Source organism: Oncorhynchus nerka, linkage group LG19 (assembly GCF_034236695.1).
Source record: "Oncorhynchus nerka isolate Pitt River linkage group LG19, Oner_Uvic_2.0, whole genome shotgun sequence".
Taxonomy (NCBI): domain Eukaryota; kingdom Metazoa; phylum Chordata; class Actinopteri; order Salmoniformes; family Salmonidae; genus Oncorhynchus; species Oncorhynchus nerka.
Window position 1 is genome coordinate 42,936,332 of NC_088414.1, and position 17,514 is coordinate 42,953,845.

At 38.7% G+C, this 17,514-nt stretch overlaps 1 protein-coding gene and 1 long non-coding RNA gene across 2 annotated transcripts; both read left to right on the top strand.

Annotated features, from left to right (window-relative positions):
- Window positions 1–385: 385 nt before the first annotated feature.
- On the top strand, window positions 386–3,358 carry LOC135562366 (uncharacterized). Its single transcript, XR_010459877.1, has 3 exons — window positions 386–524; window positions 3,213–3,251; window positions 3,338–3,358. It is a non-coding gene; the product is annotated as an uncharacterized LOC135562366 (long non-coding RNA).
- Window positions 3,359–5,018: 1,660 nt separating this feature from the next.
- LOC115117054 (secretory phospholipase A2 receptor-like) lies at window positions 5,019–13,166 on the top strand. The gene is made up of 3 exons (XM_065005057.1): window positions 5,019–5,310; window positions 5,495–5,851; window positions 9,950–13,166. Exons 1-3 carry the CDS (start codon window positions 5,019–5,021, stop codon window positions 9,955–9,957), a joined length of 657 nt encoding a protein of 218 aa, XP_064861129.1. The 3' UTR covers window positions 9,958–13,166.
- Window positions 13,167–17,514: the final 4,348 nt, after the last annotated feature.

Below are 17,514 nucleotides of genomic sequence, written 5' to 3' on the forward strand. Positions count from 1 at the left end.
GAACTCACACATGAAAAGGTTCATTATAATCCACACAATAATTCACATTCCGTGTGTCTGTCTGATTATTATGTTGCTGTAAAAAAAAACTGGTCCAATTACAACCCTACATCTGTGTGTGTGTGTGTGTGTGTGTGTGTGTGTGTGTATGTGTGTGTGTGTGTGTGTGTGTGTGTGTGTGTGTGTGTGTGTGTGTGTGAGGGAGAGTGAGAGAGAACAGTGTTGTGTTAGTATTTGCATGTGTGGTGAATTTGTTCCTCCAAATTTAGTTTTCTTTAACCAGTCTTTTGCATGTTTCTATGAGGAAGAAATAAGACTAAACAACCAATAGAGATGCCATTCATCCATCCATCACTACAATATGAAGTTGGGTAACAGGAAGTACAGGAGTTGAAATGCACCTCTATAACATCCACCTGCCCTAGAGGTGACAGAACCATTAGGAGAGAGAAAGAGGGAGAGGTAGAGCTGACAACTAATAATACAACAACAAAGACAGCATCTACAACAACAGCAAACATAAGGTAGGAGGATTTATCTAATATCTCTGCATGTATGCCTGTTGAAGGAATAAAGTACAACACATTTAGTGAATGTGTATTATTATTTAGTAAAGACTTATTGTTCTTGTTTGTAAATATATATTTTGGAAAAACAGAAAATACTAGTCTGGATGTGCATACTGTGCATGAAATGCTCCTTCAAACTGTGATTAAAGACAGACTATTTACATATTAATACTGGAGCAATTTATGTTTGTGTTTTCACTCATTACTTTTCATAACACTTAATCCATCTGTATCATGTCTCCATGTTGTTGGTAGAAGTTCTAGTTACCATCTGTATCATGTCTCCATGTTGTTGGTAGAAGTTCTAGTTACCATCTGTATCATGTCTCCATGTTGTTGGTAGAAGTTCTAGTTACCATCTGTATCATGTCACCATGTTGTTGGTAGAAGTTCTAGTTACCATCTGTATCATGTCACCATGTTGTTGGTAGAAGTTCTAGTTACCATCTGTATCATGTCACCATGTTGTTGGTAGAAGTTCTAGTTACCATCTGTATCATGTCTCCATGTTGTTGGTAGAAGTTCTAGTTACCATCTGTATCATGTCTCCATGTTGTTGGTAGAAGTTCTAGTTACCATCTGTATCATGTCTCCATGTTGTTGGTAGAAGTTCTAGTTACCATCTGTATCATGTCTCCATGTTGTTGGTAGAAGTTCTAGTTACCATCTGTATCATGTCACCATGTTGTTGGTAGAAGTTCTAGTTACCATCTGTATCATGTCTCCATGTTGTTGGTAGAAGTTCTAGATCCATCTGTATCATGTCTCCATGTTGTTGGTAGAAGTTCTAGTTACCATCTGTATCATTTCTCCATGTTGTTGGTAGAAGTTCTAGTTACCATCTGTATCATGTCTCCATGTTGTTGGTAGAAGTTCTAGTTACCATCTGTATCATTTCTCCATGTTGTTGGTAGAAGTTCTAGATCCATCTGTATCATGTCTCCATGTTGTTGGTCACCATGTTGAAGTTCTAGTTACCATCTGTATCATGTCTCCATGTTGTTGGTAGAAGTTCTAGTTACCATCTGTATCATGTCTCCATGTTGTTGGTAGAAGTTCTAGTTACCATCTGTATCATGTCTCCATGTTGTTGGTAGAAGTTCTAGTTACCATCTGTATCATGTCTCCATGTTGTTGGTAGAAGTTCTAGTTACCATCTGTATCATGTCTCCATGTTGTTGGTAGAAGTTCTAGATCCATCTGTATCATGTCTCCATGTTGTTGGTAGAAGTTCTAGTTACCATCTGTATCATGTCTCCATGTTGTTGGTAGAAGTTCTAGTTACCATCTGTATCATGTCTCCATGTTGTTGGTAGAAGTTCTAGTTACCATCTGTATCATGTCTCCATGTTGTTGGTAGAAGTTCTAGTTACCATCTGTATCATGTCTCCATGTTGTTGGTAGAAGTTCTAGTTACCATTCATGTCTCCATGTTGTTGGTAGTTCTAGTTACCATCTGTATCATGTCACCATGTTGTTGGTAGAAGTTCTAGTTACCATCTGTATCATGTCACCATGTTGTTGGTAGAAGTTCTAGTTACCATCTGTATCATGTCTCCATGTTGTTGGTAGAAGTTCTAGTTACCATCTGTATCATGTCTCCATGTTGTTGGTAGAAGTTCTAGTTACCATCTGTATCATGTCACCATGTTGTTGGTAGAAGTTCTAGTTACCATCTGTATCATGTCACCATGTTGTTGGTAGAAGTTCTAGTTACCATCTGTATCATGTCTCCATGTTGTTGGTAGAAGTTCTAGTACCATCTGTATCATGTCTCCATGTTCTTGGTAGAAGTTCTAGTTACCATCTGTATCATGTCACCATGTTGTTGGTAGAAGTTCTAGTTACCATCTGTATCATGTCTCCATGTTGTTGGTAGAAGTTCTAGTTACCATCTGTATCATGTCACCATGTTGTTGGTAGAAGTTCTAGAGTACCATCTGTATCATGTCTCTGTGTTGTTGGTAGAAGTTCTAGTTACCATCTGTTTCATGTCTCCATGTTGTTGGACCAAAGTTCTAGTTTCTCATCGTGTTAATGTCTCCAGTGTTTTGTTGTGTAAAAAGAAGTTCTAATGTTACCATCTCTCCACATCATGTCACTCATAATGTTGGTTTGTTCAGGGCTGTCCATCCTGTCTCATCGCCATGTTGGTTTGTTCTAGTGACCAGGACTGTCCATCCTCCTCACCATGTTGTTGGTTGTTCTAGATCTGTCCATGTCTCTATAGTTGTTGGTAGTTCTAGTTTCCATCTGTCCATCATGTCTCCATGTTGTTGGTAGAAGTTCTCCACCATCTGTATCATGTCTCCATGTTGTTGGTAGAAGTTCTAGTTACCATCTGTATCATGTCTCCATGTTGTTGGTAGAAGTTCTCCACAGGGTTTCCATCTGTTACCATAGAAGTTTGTTTGTTCTCCACATCTGTCCATGTCTCCATGTTGTTTAGAAGTTCTCCACATCTGTCCACCATGTTGTTGGTTTGTTCTGTCCATCATGTCTCCATGTTGTTGGTAGAAGTTCTAGGTACCATCTGTATCATGTCTCCATGTTGTTGGTAGAAGTTCTAGTTACCATCTGTATCATGTCTCCATGTTGTTGGTAGAAGTTCTAGTTCACATTTGTTTTCCCTCCAATCTCCAGGGATGGACCAAACCTTGTTCCTCCTCCTCGTTTTCTCAGGTACGCTGTTCATCTCTGAGAGTGTTTGTGTGTGTGTGTGTGTTTGTTTAAAAAAAACTGTCATAGTGTTGGTTTGTTCTCCACAGGGCTGTCCATCCTCCCCTCATATTGTTGGTTTTTTGTCCACAGGGCTGTCCATCCTCCTCTCATAATGTTGGTTTGTTCTCCACAGGGCTGTCCATCCTCCTCTCATAATGTTGGTTTGTTCTCCACAGGGATGTCCATCCTCCCCTCATATTGTTGGTTTGTTCTCCACAGGGCTGTCCATCCTCCTCTCATAATGTTGGTTTGTTCTCCACAGGGCTGTCCATCCTCCTCTCATAATGTTGGTTTGTTCTCCACAGGGCTGTCCATCCTCCTCTCATAATGTTGGTTTGTTCTCCACAGGGCTGTCCATCCTCCTCTCATAATGTTGGTTTGTTCTCCACAGGGCTGTCCCTCCTCCCCTCATAATGTTGGTTTGTTCTCACATTATCAGGGCTGTCCATCCTCCTCTCATAATGTTAACAACATGTTGGTTCTCCACAGGGCTGTCCATCCCAAGGACCCTCATGAAGATGTTGGTTTGTTCTCCACAGGAAGCTGTCCATCCTCCCCTCATAGTGTTGGTTTGTTCTCCTGTCCAGGGCTGTCCATACTCCCAAGTCTCATAGTGTTGGTTTGTTCTCCACAGGGCTGTCCATCCTCCCTCATATCTATTTGGTTTGTTCTCCACAGAAACTGTCCATCCTCCCCTCATTTATGAACTGTCATGTATGTGTGTTGGTATTGTTCCACAGGACTGTCCATCCTAGATCTCCCTCATAGTGTTGTCACACAAAAATTATCAGTTCTATCAACAGGACTGGAGTCCATCCTGGAAAACCACACCAGGCTGATCCAATGTTGGTTTGTTCTCCACAGGACTGTCCATCCTCCCTCATAGTGTTGGTCTGTTCTCCACTGGACTGTCCATCCTCCAGTCTCATAATGTTGGTTTGTTCTCCACAGGGCTGTCAGGTCATCCGGGCCAGTCCTCATCAGTGCCTCCCTCAGGAACAGTTCCACTTTAGCATTGAACTTGATTAAGAAACTGGACTGAAGCTCAGGGGTCTGAGATTTCTGCAGACAGAACTTCACATGGACCTGGCCACCATACCATGATGCCAAAGGACATGGCAGAATCCACTGTCACAAGAAGCTCATCTGTGAAACACAGTATCAGCTGGTTGGAAAGGAAAATCAGTCTGGATTGGGCTGTATAACAACACCTGTGGAGTGGTCTCATGGGACACAAGCAGACACATGTTTGTGGCCTGCTGGGGTTTTGCAGGGCTTGGCATCTCCTCCTGCTCCTCCTTGACAAAACGTTCTGTGTGTACGGCCTCCTGATGCTAAATTCTTCTTGGCAACGCTCCATGCTCTGGACACTACGCTGACAGACACAGCAAACTTTTTATTTTGTCTGCTATAATAGTGAGTTCTCATGCTACCACTTCCATTTCAAAACTCAGCCAATCAACTGAGATGGTTGTCACCACCTACAGAAATCCTTTTTATTCAGATAATTGCCTATAATTTCACCTGTTTTATTTATTTAAAAATATATTGTCAATTGACAAACAGTTTCATCTGTATGATTGTAGTTACATTGTGTTGTTATGTTCTTTATTTTTTTTTTTTCAAATAAAAAGAAAATAATAACAATAAGTACTCAAAAATTCTCATCAACGATTATGAATTTCAAAGTCTTGGAGTGATGCTCAGAGCTACTGTCGGCAACACCACATGGACCTGGCCAGTGTGAGGAACACAACAGAGAGGGACGCCATAATTGAAAAGAGTATCTTACCTAACGTCACAGATATCTACAGAGTGTGGATTGGCCTGAAGAAATCTCCTGGTGTCTGGAGGTGGTCTGACCAGAGTGGATTCTCTTCCAAGAGCTTGGAAACATTCAAGGCGAACAAGGCAAATGGGAGTTATCAGAACAGAGAGGTCTGTGGGGTTGTTACTTTCCCTTCTGGAAACTGGAAGTATCAGGGATGTACCACCAACTCTAATTTTATCTGCTATGACGGTGAGCCGCTGACCAACACTTTAAATCCTAAATATAGACTTACGTTTAACATTTGTTATTACTGTAACGTTGTGATGAGAAGGACTGAACAATAATGTACAATGACGTAGGTCTTAGAATCAAAGTGAACTGAATATATGAATAATTATCGTGAGTTTCTATGTCCCCCCTCTTCTTCCTCCAGATGAACTGGTCCTGGTCTCAGAGAACAAGACGTGGTCAGAAGCCCTGTGGCACTGCAGAGACCAGAACATGGAGCTGGTGTCTGCCCACAACCAGAACATCCAGCACTGGGTCCAACAGAAAGCCAAGAAGGCCTCCACTCCCTTCGTCTGGCTGGGCCTGAGGTACACCTGCACCCTGGACTTCTGGTTCTGGGTCAATGGAGAAGAGTCCTGCTACCACAACTGGTCTGTCGGGGAGGGCTACAACACCATGAAGGAGCAGTGTGGGAACACGGGGGCCATACAGAGAGACGGGGGACAGTGGGTCGGCAAGTCTGAGACTGAGAGATTCAACTTCATCTGCAACAACAGTACTGGTGAGATTTGATCTCTTTGTTTTGATGTGTTGAACCTCTCTCTCTCTACCTACCACTCTCTACACCTCTACCCCTCTCTCTCTCCCTTTACCTCTCCCTCTCTCCCTTCACCTCTCTGATGGTGAGATTGTGAGTCAGGGGACAGTGGGTCGGCCTGCCTGAGACTAAGCGATTCAACTTTATCTGCAGTAACAATGATGATGAGGTTTGATCTCTTTGGATGCTGTCTTTTTGAGATATTTTTCAAATAAATTACATTTTACTTTGTAATTCTTCTAGCTCATACTCAGTCTCCTATCAAATCTATTTCCGGATTCTCTCTCTATGTGTCTCTGATATGGTCATATATTTTACCCCCTGGGGGTCAGGAAGTGAAGCTCAGTTTCCACCTAATTTTGTGGGCAGTGTAGTGTGCACATAGCTTGTCTTCTCTTGAGACCAAAGTCTGCCTATAGCGGGCTCTCTCAATAGCAAGGCTACGCTCACTGAGTCTTTACATAATCAAATCTTTCCTTAATAATGGGTCGTCACAGTGGTCAGGAATTCTGCCACTGTGTACTCTAAGGTTTAGAGCCAAATATCATTCTAGTTTGCTCTGTTAGTTGGTAAATTCTTTCCAATGTGTCAAGTAATTATCTTTTAGTATTCTCATGATTTGGTTGGGTCTAATTGTGTCCAGGGGCTCATTGGGGTCTTTTTGTACTTGTGAACAGAACCAGCTTGCTTAGGGAACTCTTCTCTAGGTTAATTTCTCTGTAAGTTATGGCTTTGTTTTATGTTGTACACTGAGGGTGTTATTGCATAATTGTACATACAGTCTCAATTTGGTGGTTGCCCATTTTGTGAATTGTTGGTTGGGGAGGGGAATTATATATCTGATTCAAGTATAGTTGTATAACTGATTCAAGCATTTTTAGCCAGATCCTAATTGGTATGTCAAATTGCATGTTCCTTTTGATAACGTAGAAGGGCATTCTTGCCTCTCATATCATTCACAACTTTGTGGATGTTACCTGTGGTGCTGATGTTTAGGCCGAGGAATGTACAGTTGGTTGTGTGCTCCAGGGCAACGGTGTCTAGATGGAATTTGTATTTGTGGTCCTGGTGACTGGACCTTTTTTTGGAATATTTTTTTGGGGTCTTACTGAGAATTCCTGTCAGGGCCCAGGTCTGTCAGGGCCCAGGTCTGTCAGGCCCCAGGCCTGTGCAATCTGTGCAGAAGATCTACAGTACCAGTCAGATGTTTTGACACACCTACTCATTCAAGTTTTTATTTTATTTTTGACTACTACATTGTAGAATAATAGTGAAGACATCACAACTATGAAATAACACATATGGAATCATGTAGTAACCAACAAAAGTGTTAAACAAATCAAAATAGACCCATTGCCTTAATGATAGCTTTGCACACTCTTGTGCCTAGCACTTGTTGGCTGCTGTTCCTTCACTCTGCAGTCACATTTATCCCAAACCATCTCAATTGGGTTGAGGTCGGGTGATTGAGGAGGCCAGGTCATCTGATGCAACACCCAATTACTCTCCTTCTTGGTCAGATAGACCTTACACAACCTGGGGGTGTGTTTTGGGTCATTGTCCTGTTAAAAAACAAATGATAGTCCCACTGAGCGCAAACCAGATGCAATGGCATATACCTGCAGAATGCCGCCTTACCATGCTGGTTAAGTGTGCCTTGAATTCTAAATAAATCACAGAGAGTGTCACCAGCAAAGCACCCCCACACCATCACACCTCCTCCTCCATGCTTCACAGTGGGAAGCGAAGATCATCCATTCACCTACTCCGAGTCTCAAAAAGACACAGCAGTTGGAGTCAGAAATCTCAAATTTGGACTCAGACCAAAGTACAGATTTCCAACGGTCTAATGTCCATTGCTCGTGTTTCTTGGTCCAAGCAAGTCTTTTCTTCTTATTGGTGTTCTATAGTAGTGGTTTCGTTGCAGCAATTCAACCATGAAGGCTTGATTCACCCAGTCTCCTCTGAACAGTTGATGTTGATGTGTCTGTTACTTGAACTCTGTGAAGCATTTTTTTGGGATGCAATTTCTGAGGCTGGTAACTCTAATGAACTTATCCTCTGCAGCAGAGGTAACTCTGGGTCTTCCTTTCCTGTGGCAGTCCTCACGAGAGAGTTTCATTATTGAGCTTCATGTTTTTTTGCGACTGCCTTGAAGAAACTTTTCAGAATTGACTGACCTTCATGTCTTAAAGTAATGATGGACTGTCATTTCACTTTGCTTTTTTGAGCTATTCTTGTCATAATATGGACTTGGTCTTTTGCCAAATTGGGCTATATTCTGTATACCACCCCTACCTTGTCACAACACAACTAATTGGCTCAAACGCATTAAGAAGGAAAGAAATTCCACAAAATAACTTTTAACAAGACACACCTGTTAATTGAAATGCATTCCAGGTGACTACCTCATGAAGTTGGTTGAGAGAATGCCAAGAGTTTGCAAAGCTGTCATCAAGGCAAAGAGTGGCTACTTTAAAGAATCTCAAATATAAAATGTGTTTTGATTTGTTTAACACTTTTTTGTGATTTCAAATGTGTTATTTCATAGTTTTGATGTCTTCACTATTGTTCTAAAAAATGTAAAAAAATGTAAAAAAATTAAATTAAATTAAAAAATTAATTTAATTGAATCAATTCTAGAATAAGGCTGTACCATAGCAAAATGTTGAGAAGTCAGGGGGTCTGAATACTTTCCAAATGCACTGTAGGTGTCACACATGAAGACATTTTTCTCTGTTGAGATAATTTCCTTTTGAATTGCTACCCAAATGTAAAATGTTCCTCTTTTGATTAATTTAATTAGGGCAAGGGTCTAGTTTCCTGAATTTCCGCCTGACTAACGTGCCCAAAGTAAACTGCCTGCTACTTAGGCCCAGAAGCCAGGATATGCATATAATTGGTAGTTTCTAAAAGTGTTAAAATAATGTCTGAGACTATAACAGAATTGAAATGGCAGGCAAAAATCAGAAGAAAAAACAACCAGAATTGGGGTTTTTTAGGTCATAGGCTCTTATTTATCAAACAAAATGACCAATCCCCCTTGGGATGGCAAACAGAGAAAGATTTTCAAAAGTAAGTGATTTACTTCATCGCTGTTTGTGATTTTGTGATGCCTGTGCTGGTTGAAAAATATGTTGATGTGGAGCGCTGTCCTCAGACAATTGCATGGTATGCTTTTGCTGTAAAGCCTATTGTAAATCGGACAACGTAGTTAGATTAACAAAAAGTTAAGCTTTTAAATTATATAAGATACTTGTATGTTCACAAACGTTTAATATTACGATTATTTATTTGAATTGCGCGCCCTCACATTTCGATGGATGTTGTCGACTGGTGTTGCTAGTGGGACCTTAGAGTGAGATAGGTATGCTCTATACCAAATTAGCATACACCCTGAGTCTCTTCCCTGTTTCACACCTGGTATTTTGGTGGATGGGACTACCAGCTCTCTTTAACCTAGATTGCAATCATCTCCTCTATACCATCTTTCTGTCTTTCTCTCTCTCTCTCTCGCCAAATATATTTCCTGAAACTCTGTCGCTCTCTCTCATTCTTTTTCTCTATATCAGTCTCTCTCTTTCGCTGTCACGTTCTGACCTTTATTTCCTTTGTTTTGTATTTATTTAGTATGGTCAGGGCGTGAGTTGGGTGGGCAGTCTATGTTTGTTTTTCTAGGTTTTGGGTATTTCTATGTTTCGGCCTAGTATGGTTCTCAATCAGAGGCAGGTGTCATTAGTTGTCTCTGATTGAGAATCATACTTAGGTAGCCTGGGTTTCACTGTGTGTTTGTGGGTGATTGTTCCTGTCTCTGTGTTTGCACCAGATAGGGCTGTTTTAGGTTTTCACGTTTCTTGTTTTGGTAGTCTGTTCATGTATAGTTGTCTTTATTAAAGAACCATGAATAGAAACCACGCTGCGTTTTGGTCTGCCTCTACTTCACCACAAGAAAGCCGTTACATTCGCTCTAAACTTGAAATGTATTTCCTGATGTTCTCTCTCATGTTAAATGTTTTTCATTATATCCTCTTACAGTATTATTTCCTTTGTTCTCTAATCCAGATTACTAGAACCAGACCCTGATCTCTGAACCATTTGAACACTACAGTCCAACACATTGTTCCAGACCCTGCTCTGTTGACCATCTGAACCCTACAGCCCAGAATGTTCCAGATATTCTCACATTTACATGATATAAGGTGTTGGAAAATCATTGTTATAAATATACATATATATATATATTATTTTTTACAGTGAGCTCCAAAGTATTGGGACAGTGACAAATATCATTCCCCCAAGACAGTCTAACCTCTCACCATTACAATAACAGGGTAGGTTAGCATTTTATATCATACCCCCAAGACATGCTAACCTCTCACCATTACAATAACAGGGTAGTTTAGCATTTTATATCATACCCCCAAAACATGCTAACCTCTCACCATTACAGTAACAACGGAGGTTAGCATTTGTGTCGGTATGATATTTATGCCTCCAGATGGTACAGTCAGTTGATATAGTCTTTGCGTTCTGTGAAAATGGGACCAAAGACTTAATAATTTACTACTTTAATAGACATACAAGTGAATTTGTCCCAATAGTTTTGGTCCCCTAAAATGGGGGGACTATGTTAATGGTTCACCAGATATGGATGAAAATACTGACATTCTGCGCTTTAACCTCATAAATAATGTCTCTGTACTCCAAAGTGCTGGATTACAGAGCCTGAAGAACACACATAGTCTCACCGTCCCAATACTGTTGGAGCTCACTGGAAATAAAACATAGAGCTACATAGAGCTCACTGGAAATAAAACATAGAGCTACATAGAGCTCTCTAGAAATAAACCATAGAGCTACATAGAGCTCACTGGAAGTAAAACATAGAGCTACATAGAGCTCACTGGAAATAAACCATAGAGATACATAGAGCTCACTGGAAGTAAAACATAGAGCTACATAGAGCTCACTGGAAGTAAAACAGAGCTACATAGAGCTCACTGGAAGTAAAACATAGAGCTACATAGAGCTCACTGGAAATAAAACATAGAGCTACATAGAGCTCTCTGGAAATAAACCATAGAGCTACATAGAGCTAACTGGAAGTAAAACATAGAGCTACATAGAGCTCACTGGATGTAAAACATAGAGCTACATAGAGCTCACTGGAAGTAAGACATAGAGCTACATAGAGCTCACTGGAAGTAAAACATAGAGCTACATAGAGCTCACTGGATATAAACCATAGAGCTACATAGAGCTCACTGGATGTAAAACATAGAGCTACATAGAGCTCACTGGAAGTAAAACATAGAGCTACATAGAGCTCACTGGAAGTAAAACATAGAGCTACATAGAGCTCACTGGATGTAAAACATAGAGCTACATAGAGCTCTCTGGAAAATAAACAGAGTTACATAGAACTCTCTGGATATAAACCCTAGAGCTACATAGAGCTCACTGGATATAAACCATAGAGCTACATAGACCTCACTGGATATAAACCCTAGAGCTACATAGAGCTCACTGGATATAAACCATAGAGCTACATAGACCTCACTGGATATAAAACATAGAGCTACATAGAGTTCCCTGGATTATTGTGACGTGTTCAATATTTGTATATTATAACATGCTTTTTGTTTGTTGTTTTATTACCGGTTGATGTCATTTCATTTTCAAGGTTAACTCTTCGTTGTTAAAAAAAATCATGTTTTAATTATTTTACTTAGATTTTATACTTGGTGGTCAAGTCTTCAATCAAATATTTTATATAATATATGATGATGGATACAGAATTGTTTTATGTCGTTGTTTTTTTAAATTTGACATAAATACTTTTATATTAATATTATGATACATTTTTGCTATTATTGTTTTCACATTGACTTAGTGTATCACTCATTAATGATGTTTTTTTTCATTTTAAAGGTCGAAATTGTAGTTATTCTTGTTTTGTTATTTGGTATTTCATTAGGATCCCCATTAGCTGTTGCAAAAGTAGTAGCTACAATTTCTTCATGAAGCATGACGTAACATGACATAATACAGAACATTAATAGACAAGAGCAGCTCAAAGACAGAACTATACCAGTTTATAAAATCCACACGTAGCCTAACCTGTATCTCCTCACACTGACCCGGTACCGATACCCCCTGTTTATAGCCTCGTTATTGTTATGTTAGTGTGTTACTTTTCTTTAACTATTTTTACTTTAGTTTATTAAGTTACATTTTTTTAACTGTATCTTGAATTGATATTTGATATTTACTTACTATACTTGTTGATGTTAATGAATGTTAAAGGGGAACTTTTAGTTGTTCTAAACATTCAGTTGATTTATTTATTTTCTATTACAACTTGCTGTTACTGTTTCCAGAGACTATTTCACTTCATTCATTATTTTATCTAGACCGTTAATTATATTCCATTACAGAAATGTTTTAAGATCTTTTGAGTGGTTTAAGTTGTTTTAAATATATTGTACACATGTCATTTCTCCATGATACTAGTGTGTAACATTTAAATGACAGTATCTGTTCTGGTGCTGGTGGTGTGTCTTCATGTAAAGGGGCAATCTGTGACAGGGGCCTCCGTTTTAGATTTTTTATCAATGTATGTTCATTCTTGAAGAATATGACTTACAAATGCCTCATGAGCTTAATTCAACTGTCCTTTTCCATCAGAACCCAACATATAAACTAGTTGTATTCCATTGTTTGGAAACAATATACTTGTAAACGAACACTGTTTAGCCTCAAAAACATAGTTTTAACTACAATGTTGATATCATGGATGGTCACCCTGTATAGTCTCAGAAACATAGTTTAAACTATAATGTTGATATCATGGATGGTCATTCTGTATAGTCTCAGAAACATAGTTTAAACTATAGTGTTGATATGATGGATGGTCATCCTGTATAGTCTCAGAAACATAGTTTAAACTATAATGTTGATATCATAAATGGTCATTCTGTATAGTCTCAGAAACATAGTTTAAACTATAATGTTGATATCATGGATGGTCATCCTGTATAGTCTCAGAAACATAGTTTAAACTATAATGTTGATATCTGTCTGTCCTTTTATATGTTGTTCTGTCTGTTAATTGGAGAGTGATTACATTTCTCTAGCTCCATCCTAAAGATTTTCACAAAACAGTGGTGGGGTTTACACTTTGTTATTGGTTGAACTGCAGATTTCCCCTTTAACTATTTGACTATGGTACATTCATCCTTTACACTGTACAAAAAAAATCAATAAAGTTATGAAAAGACCTCTAGTTTGTTTAGTTTTTTGTTTAATACTTATTTCAAGAAACAGAGGAAAGAATAGAAAAGATTTTGATAAGGATGTTAGACCTCACCTCAGATCATCAGTTAGTCAATGGGACCACTGTCTACTGTTGTGTACAGGATGTTAAACCTGACCTCAGATCATCAGTTAGTCAATGGGACCACTGTCTACTGTTGTGTACAGGATGTTAAACCTGACCTCAGATCATCAGTTAGTCAATAGGACCACTGTCTACTGTTGGTCTTGGACCTGACCTCAGATCATCAGTAAGTCATTGGGAACACTGTCTACTGTTGTATACAGGATGTTAAACCTGACCTCAGATCATCAGTTAGTCAATGGGACCACTGTCTACTGTTGTGTAGAGGATGTTAGACCTGACCTCAGATCATCAGTTAGTCAATGGGACCACTGTCTACTGTTGTGTACAGGATGTTAGACCTGACCTCAGATCATCAGTAGGAACACTGTCTACTGTTGGTGTTGGACCTGACCTCAGAACATTGAAATAAAATAACTGAGATCCACAGATTACAATCAGTCCACTCTGATGTTAAAAAACTTTATTAAAATATATATCAATCAATCCAATTAAATTCAGTCAACAAATGAATCATCAAAGCAACTCATCTATTCAATCAATGAACAAATTAAGCAGGCAATCAATCTAATCAACAAGTCCAATTAACAAATCAAGCAATCAAATGACCAATTAACCAACCAATCAATCAATCAAATCATCAATTACTCTATGTTGTATGAAATAACAACATCCAAGCACAGTGTATATTTTCATATCATGTAAACAGTAAACATGTGATCAAATACTAATTAAGATGAATATTAGCAATTTGAATTCATCACAATTAATAAAATATAGAGGTTTAACTTAATTTGCAACTAAAGCATTCGAATCATGTTGCAGGCTTTAGTTTTCCACGTATGTTTTGAGGTTGGACTCAAAAGGTTGAGTTGAGCTCGTTAGAACGAAGGGCGCACCCAATTTGTAAGTCGCTCTGGATAAGAGCGTCTGCTAAATGACTTAAATGTAAATGTTAAATGCACCGATTGGTGTCACCTCGTTAGTCAGTATGGGTTACACCTGTAACAGTAACAGTGTAAATGTAGCTCAGTTGTTAGCATAGCTGCAGGAAGTAGAGGTACAGGGCCGTTCACACTACCCTCCGTAGTGCCTTGCGGTCGGAGGCCAAGCAGTTGTCATACCAGGCAGTGATGCAACCAGTGCTCTTGATGGTGCAGCTGTAGAACCTTTTGAGGATCTTGCCAAATCTTTTCAGTCTCCTGAGGGGTAATAGGTTTTGTCGTGCTCTCTTCATGACTGTCTTGGTGTGCTTGGACCATGTTAGTTTGTTGGTGATGTGGACACCAAGGAACTTAAAGCTCTCAACCTGCTCCACTGCAGCCCCGTCGATTAGAATAGGGGCGTGCTCCATCCTCTTTGTCCTGTACTCCACAATAATCCTCTGTGCAGTCATGAGTGAACAGGAAGTACAGGAGGGGGCTGAGCACGCTCCCCTGAGGGGCCCCCGTGTTGAGGATCAGCATGGCGGATGTGTTGTTACCTACCCTTACCACCTGGGGACAGCCCGTCAGGAAGTCCAGGATCCAGTTGCAGAGGGAGGTGTTTAGTCCCAGGGTCCCTAGCTTAGTGATGAGCTTTGAGGACACTATGGTGTTGAACGCTGAGCTGTAGTCAATGAACAGCATTCTCACATAAGTGTTCCTTTTGTCCAGGTGTGAAAGGGCAGTGTGGAGTACAATAGAGACTGCATCATCTGTGGATCTTTTGGGGCGTTATGCAAATTGGACTGGGTATAGGGTTTCTGGGATGATGGTGTTGATATGAGCTGCCTTTCAAAACACTTCATGGTGTGAGTGCTACGGGTTGGTAGTCATTTAGCCAGGTTACCTTAGTGGTCTGCTTAAAACATGTTGGTATTACAGACTCAAACAGGGAGAGCTTGAAAATGTCAATGAAAACACTTGCCAGTTGGTCAGCGCATGCTCGCAGTCCACGTCCTGGTAATCCATCTGGCCCTGCGGCCTTGTGCATGTTGATCTATCTAAAAGTCTTACTAATATCAATGATAATATCAATATCATGCTGTTACTGTTTCCATATTTATTTATTATAGTACCTGTTGATAATATCAATATCATGCTGTTACTGTTTCCATATTTATTTATTATAGTACCTGTTGATAATATCAATATCATGCTGTTACTGTTTCCATATTTATTTATTATAGTACCTGTTGATAATATCAATATCATGCTGTTACTGTTTCCATATTTATTTATTATAGTACCTGTTGATAATATCAATATCATGCTGTTACTGTTTCCATATTTATTTATTATAGTACCTGTTGATAATATCAATATCATGCTGTTACTGTTTCCATATTTATTTATTATAGTACCTGTTGATAATATCAATATCATGCTGTTACTGTTTCCATCGTGAATGTTTCTTAAAAACACTCATAATCAAATAAAAAGACTAGCATTTTAAGGTATTTTTGTTTACTTCTCTAACAAGTGAAAGATAATAATAATAATAATAACAATAATAAACTTTTAGCAGACGCTTTTATCTGAAGTGACTTATATATTATATATTATTATTATCTTCATGTATAGACTTTACGTAGGGGTGGTCCCAGGAATCACACCCACAGCTCTGGCATTGCCAGAGCCCTGCTCTACCAACCGTAGCCACAGGAAGTAGTTTGGGCTGAGGGTGGGTGCTGCAATGTTTTGGTGACGGGTCAAAACTGATTTCTAAGTGAAAATGGTCTGTTCATTCCTTTATAGTAGACACTCTTAATCATTCCTTTATAGTAGACACTCTTAATCATTCCTTTATAGTAGACACTCTTAATCATTCCTTTATAGTAGACACTCTTAATCATTCCTTTATAGTAGACACTCTTAATCATTCCTTTATAGTAGACACTCTTAATCATTCCTTTATAGTAGACACTCTTAATCATTCCTTTATAGTAGACACTCTTAATCATTACTTTATAGTAGACGCTCTTAATCATTCCTTTATAGTAGACACTCTTAATCATTCCTTTATAGTAGACGCTCTTAATCATTCCTTTATAGTAGACACTCTTAATCATTCCTTTATAGTAGACACTCTTAATCATTCCTTTATAGTAGACACTCTTAATCATTCCTTTATAGTAGACACTCTTAATCATTCCTTTATAGTAGACACTCTTAATCATTACTTTATAGTAGACACTCTTAATCATTCCTTTATAGTAGACACTCTTAATCATTACTTTATAGTAGACACTCTTAATCAGAGCAACTTACAGTCGTGAGTGTAAACATTTTAATACATTTTGGCAACTGGTCCAACGTGGGAATCAAACACGCAACCCCAGCGTTGAAAAGCACCATGCCCTACCAACTGAGCCACATCAGCACATCACCCCAAACCACTTGATGTCTCAATGTACTCAATTACTGGATTGTGTTGTTCTTTATGCTGATGGAAAGTCTACAGGTACAAACCTAGATGACCAGCCTCTGTACAATACACTAATGTACATTTACAGTAAGTGGTTTGTAAGGATGGTCAGTTAATACTGCACAGAAAGTGGTTGTTTTCCATGTTATTTGATAAAAATTGATGTGGATGTTTTGTGTCTTTGCCCAGAATGTTGGACCTTTTTGGTGTAAATGTTTAATTGAATTTAATATTTAAATTGATGTGGATGTTTTGAGTCTTTGTACCTTTTGATGAACAATTTGAGGACAAGGTTTTGTTCTTTCTAGATTCCATTAGAATGATGATCTCAGAGGAAGGAACAGGGCAACAACTCTTACAAGTCCAACTGTTGAATCCTGCAAAACACTGTCATTATTTATACAACTACTTTTTTTTTTTACCAAAGTAGAGATGCTGAAACATGTTTTGTTAATTATGTTTAAGTTTTGATTTGTAAAGGGGTGACAACAACCTCAGCACCTCTACTACCTGCGGCTATGCTACCAACTGAGCTTCATTTACACTGTTACTGTTTCCATAGTTACAATTATATTTTATAACTTTTTATATTTGCTATAGATGTTATTTAATATTTAAGTTGAACTTTTAGTTTGTTTGTAACAGTGTATTTGGAGTTCAACAAACACGTATGTTATTTCATTTGAATGATTATTAACTTATGTTAATAAACAGCAAATGTATTGGTTATTTGATTTATCAATAATGTCATTGTGTGATACTTATTTGGAGGATATGCAAAATGTGATTCTTTGTAGTGGTAGAAAGTCTATATTCAACT

Bases quoted from the DNA above. Each gene is read 5' to 3' on its own strand.
- LOC115117054 (XM_065005057.1), top strand. From the start codon at position 5,019: ATGGACCTGGCCAGTGTGAGGAACACAACAGAGAGGGACGCCATAATT. The intron at 5,311-5,494 runs GTGAGCCGCTGA...TTCTTCCTCCAG, and splicing joins TAATTTTATCTGCTATGACG to ATGAACTGGTCCTGGTCTCA.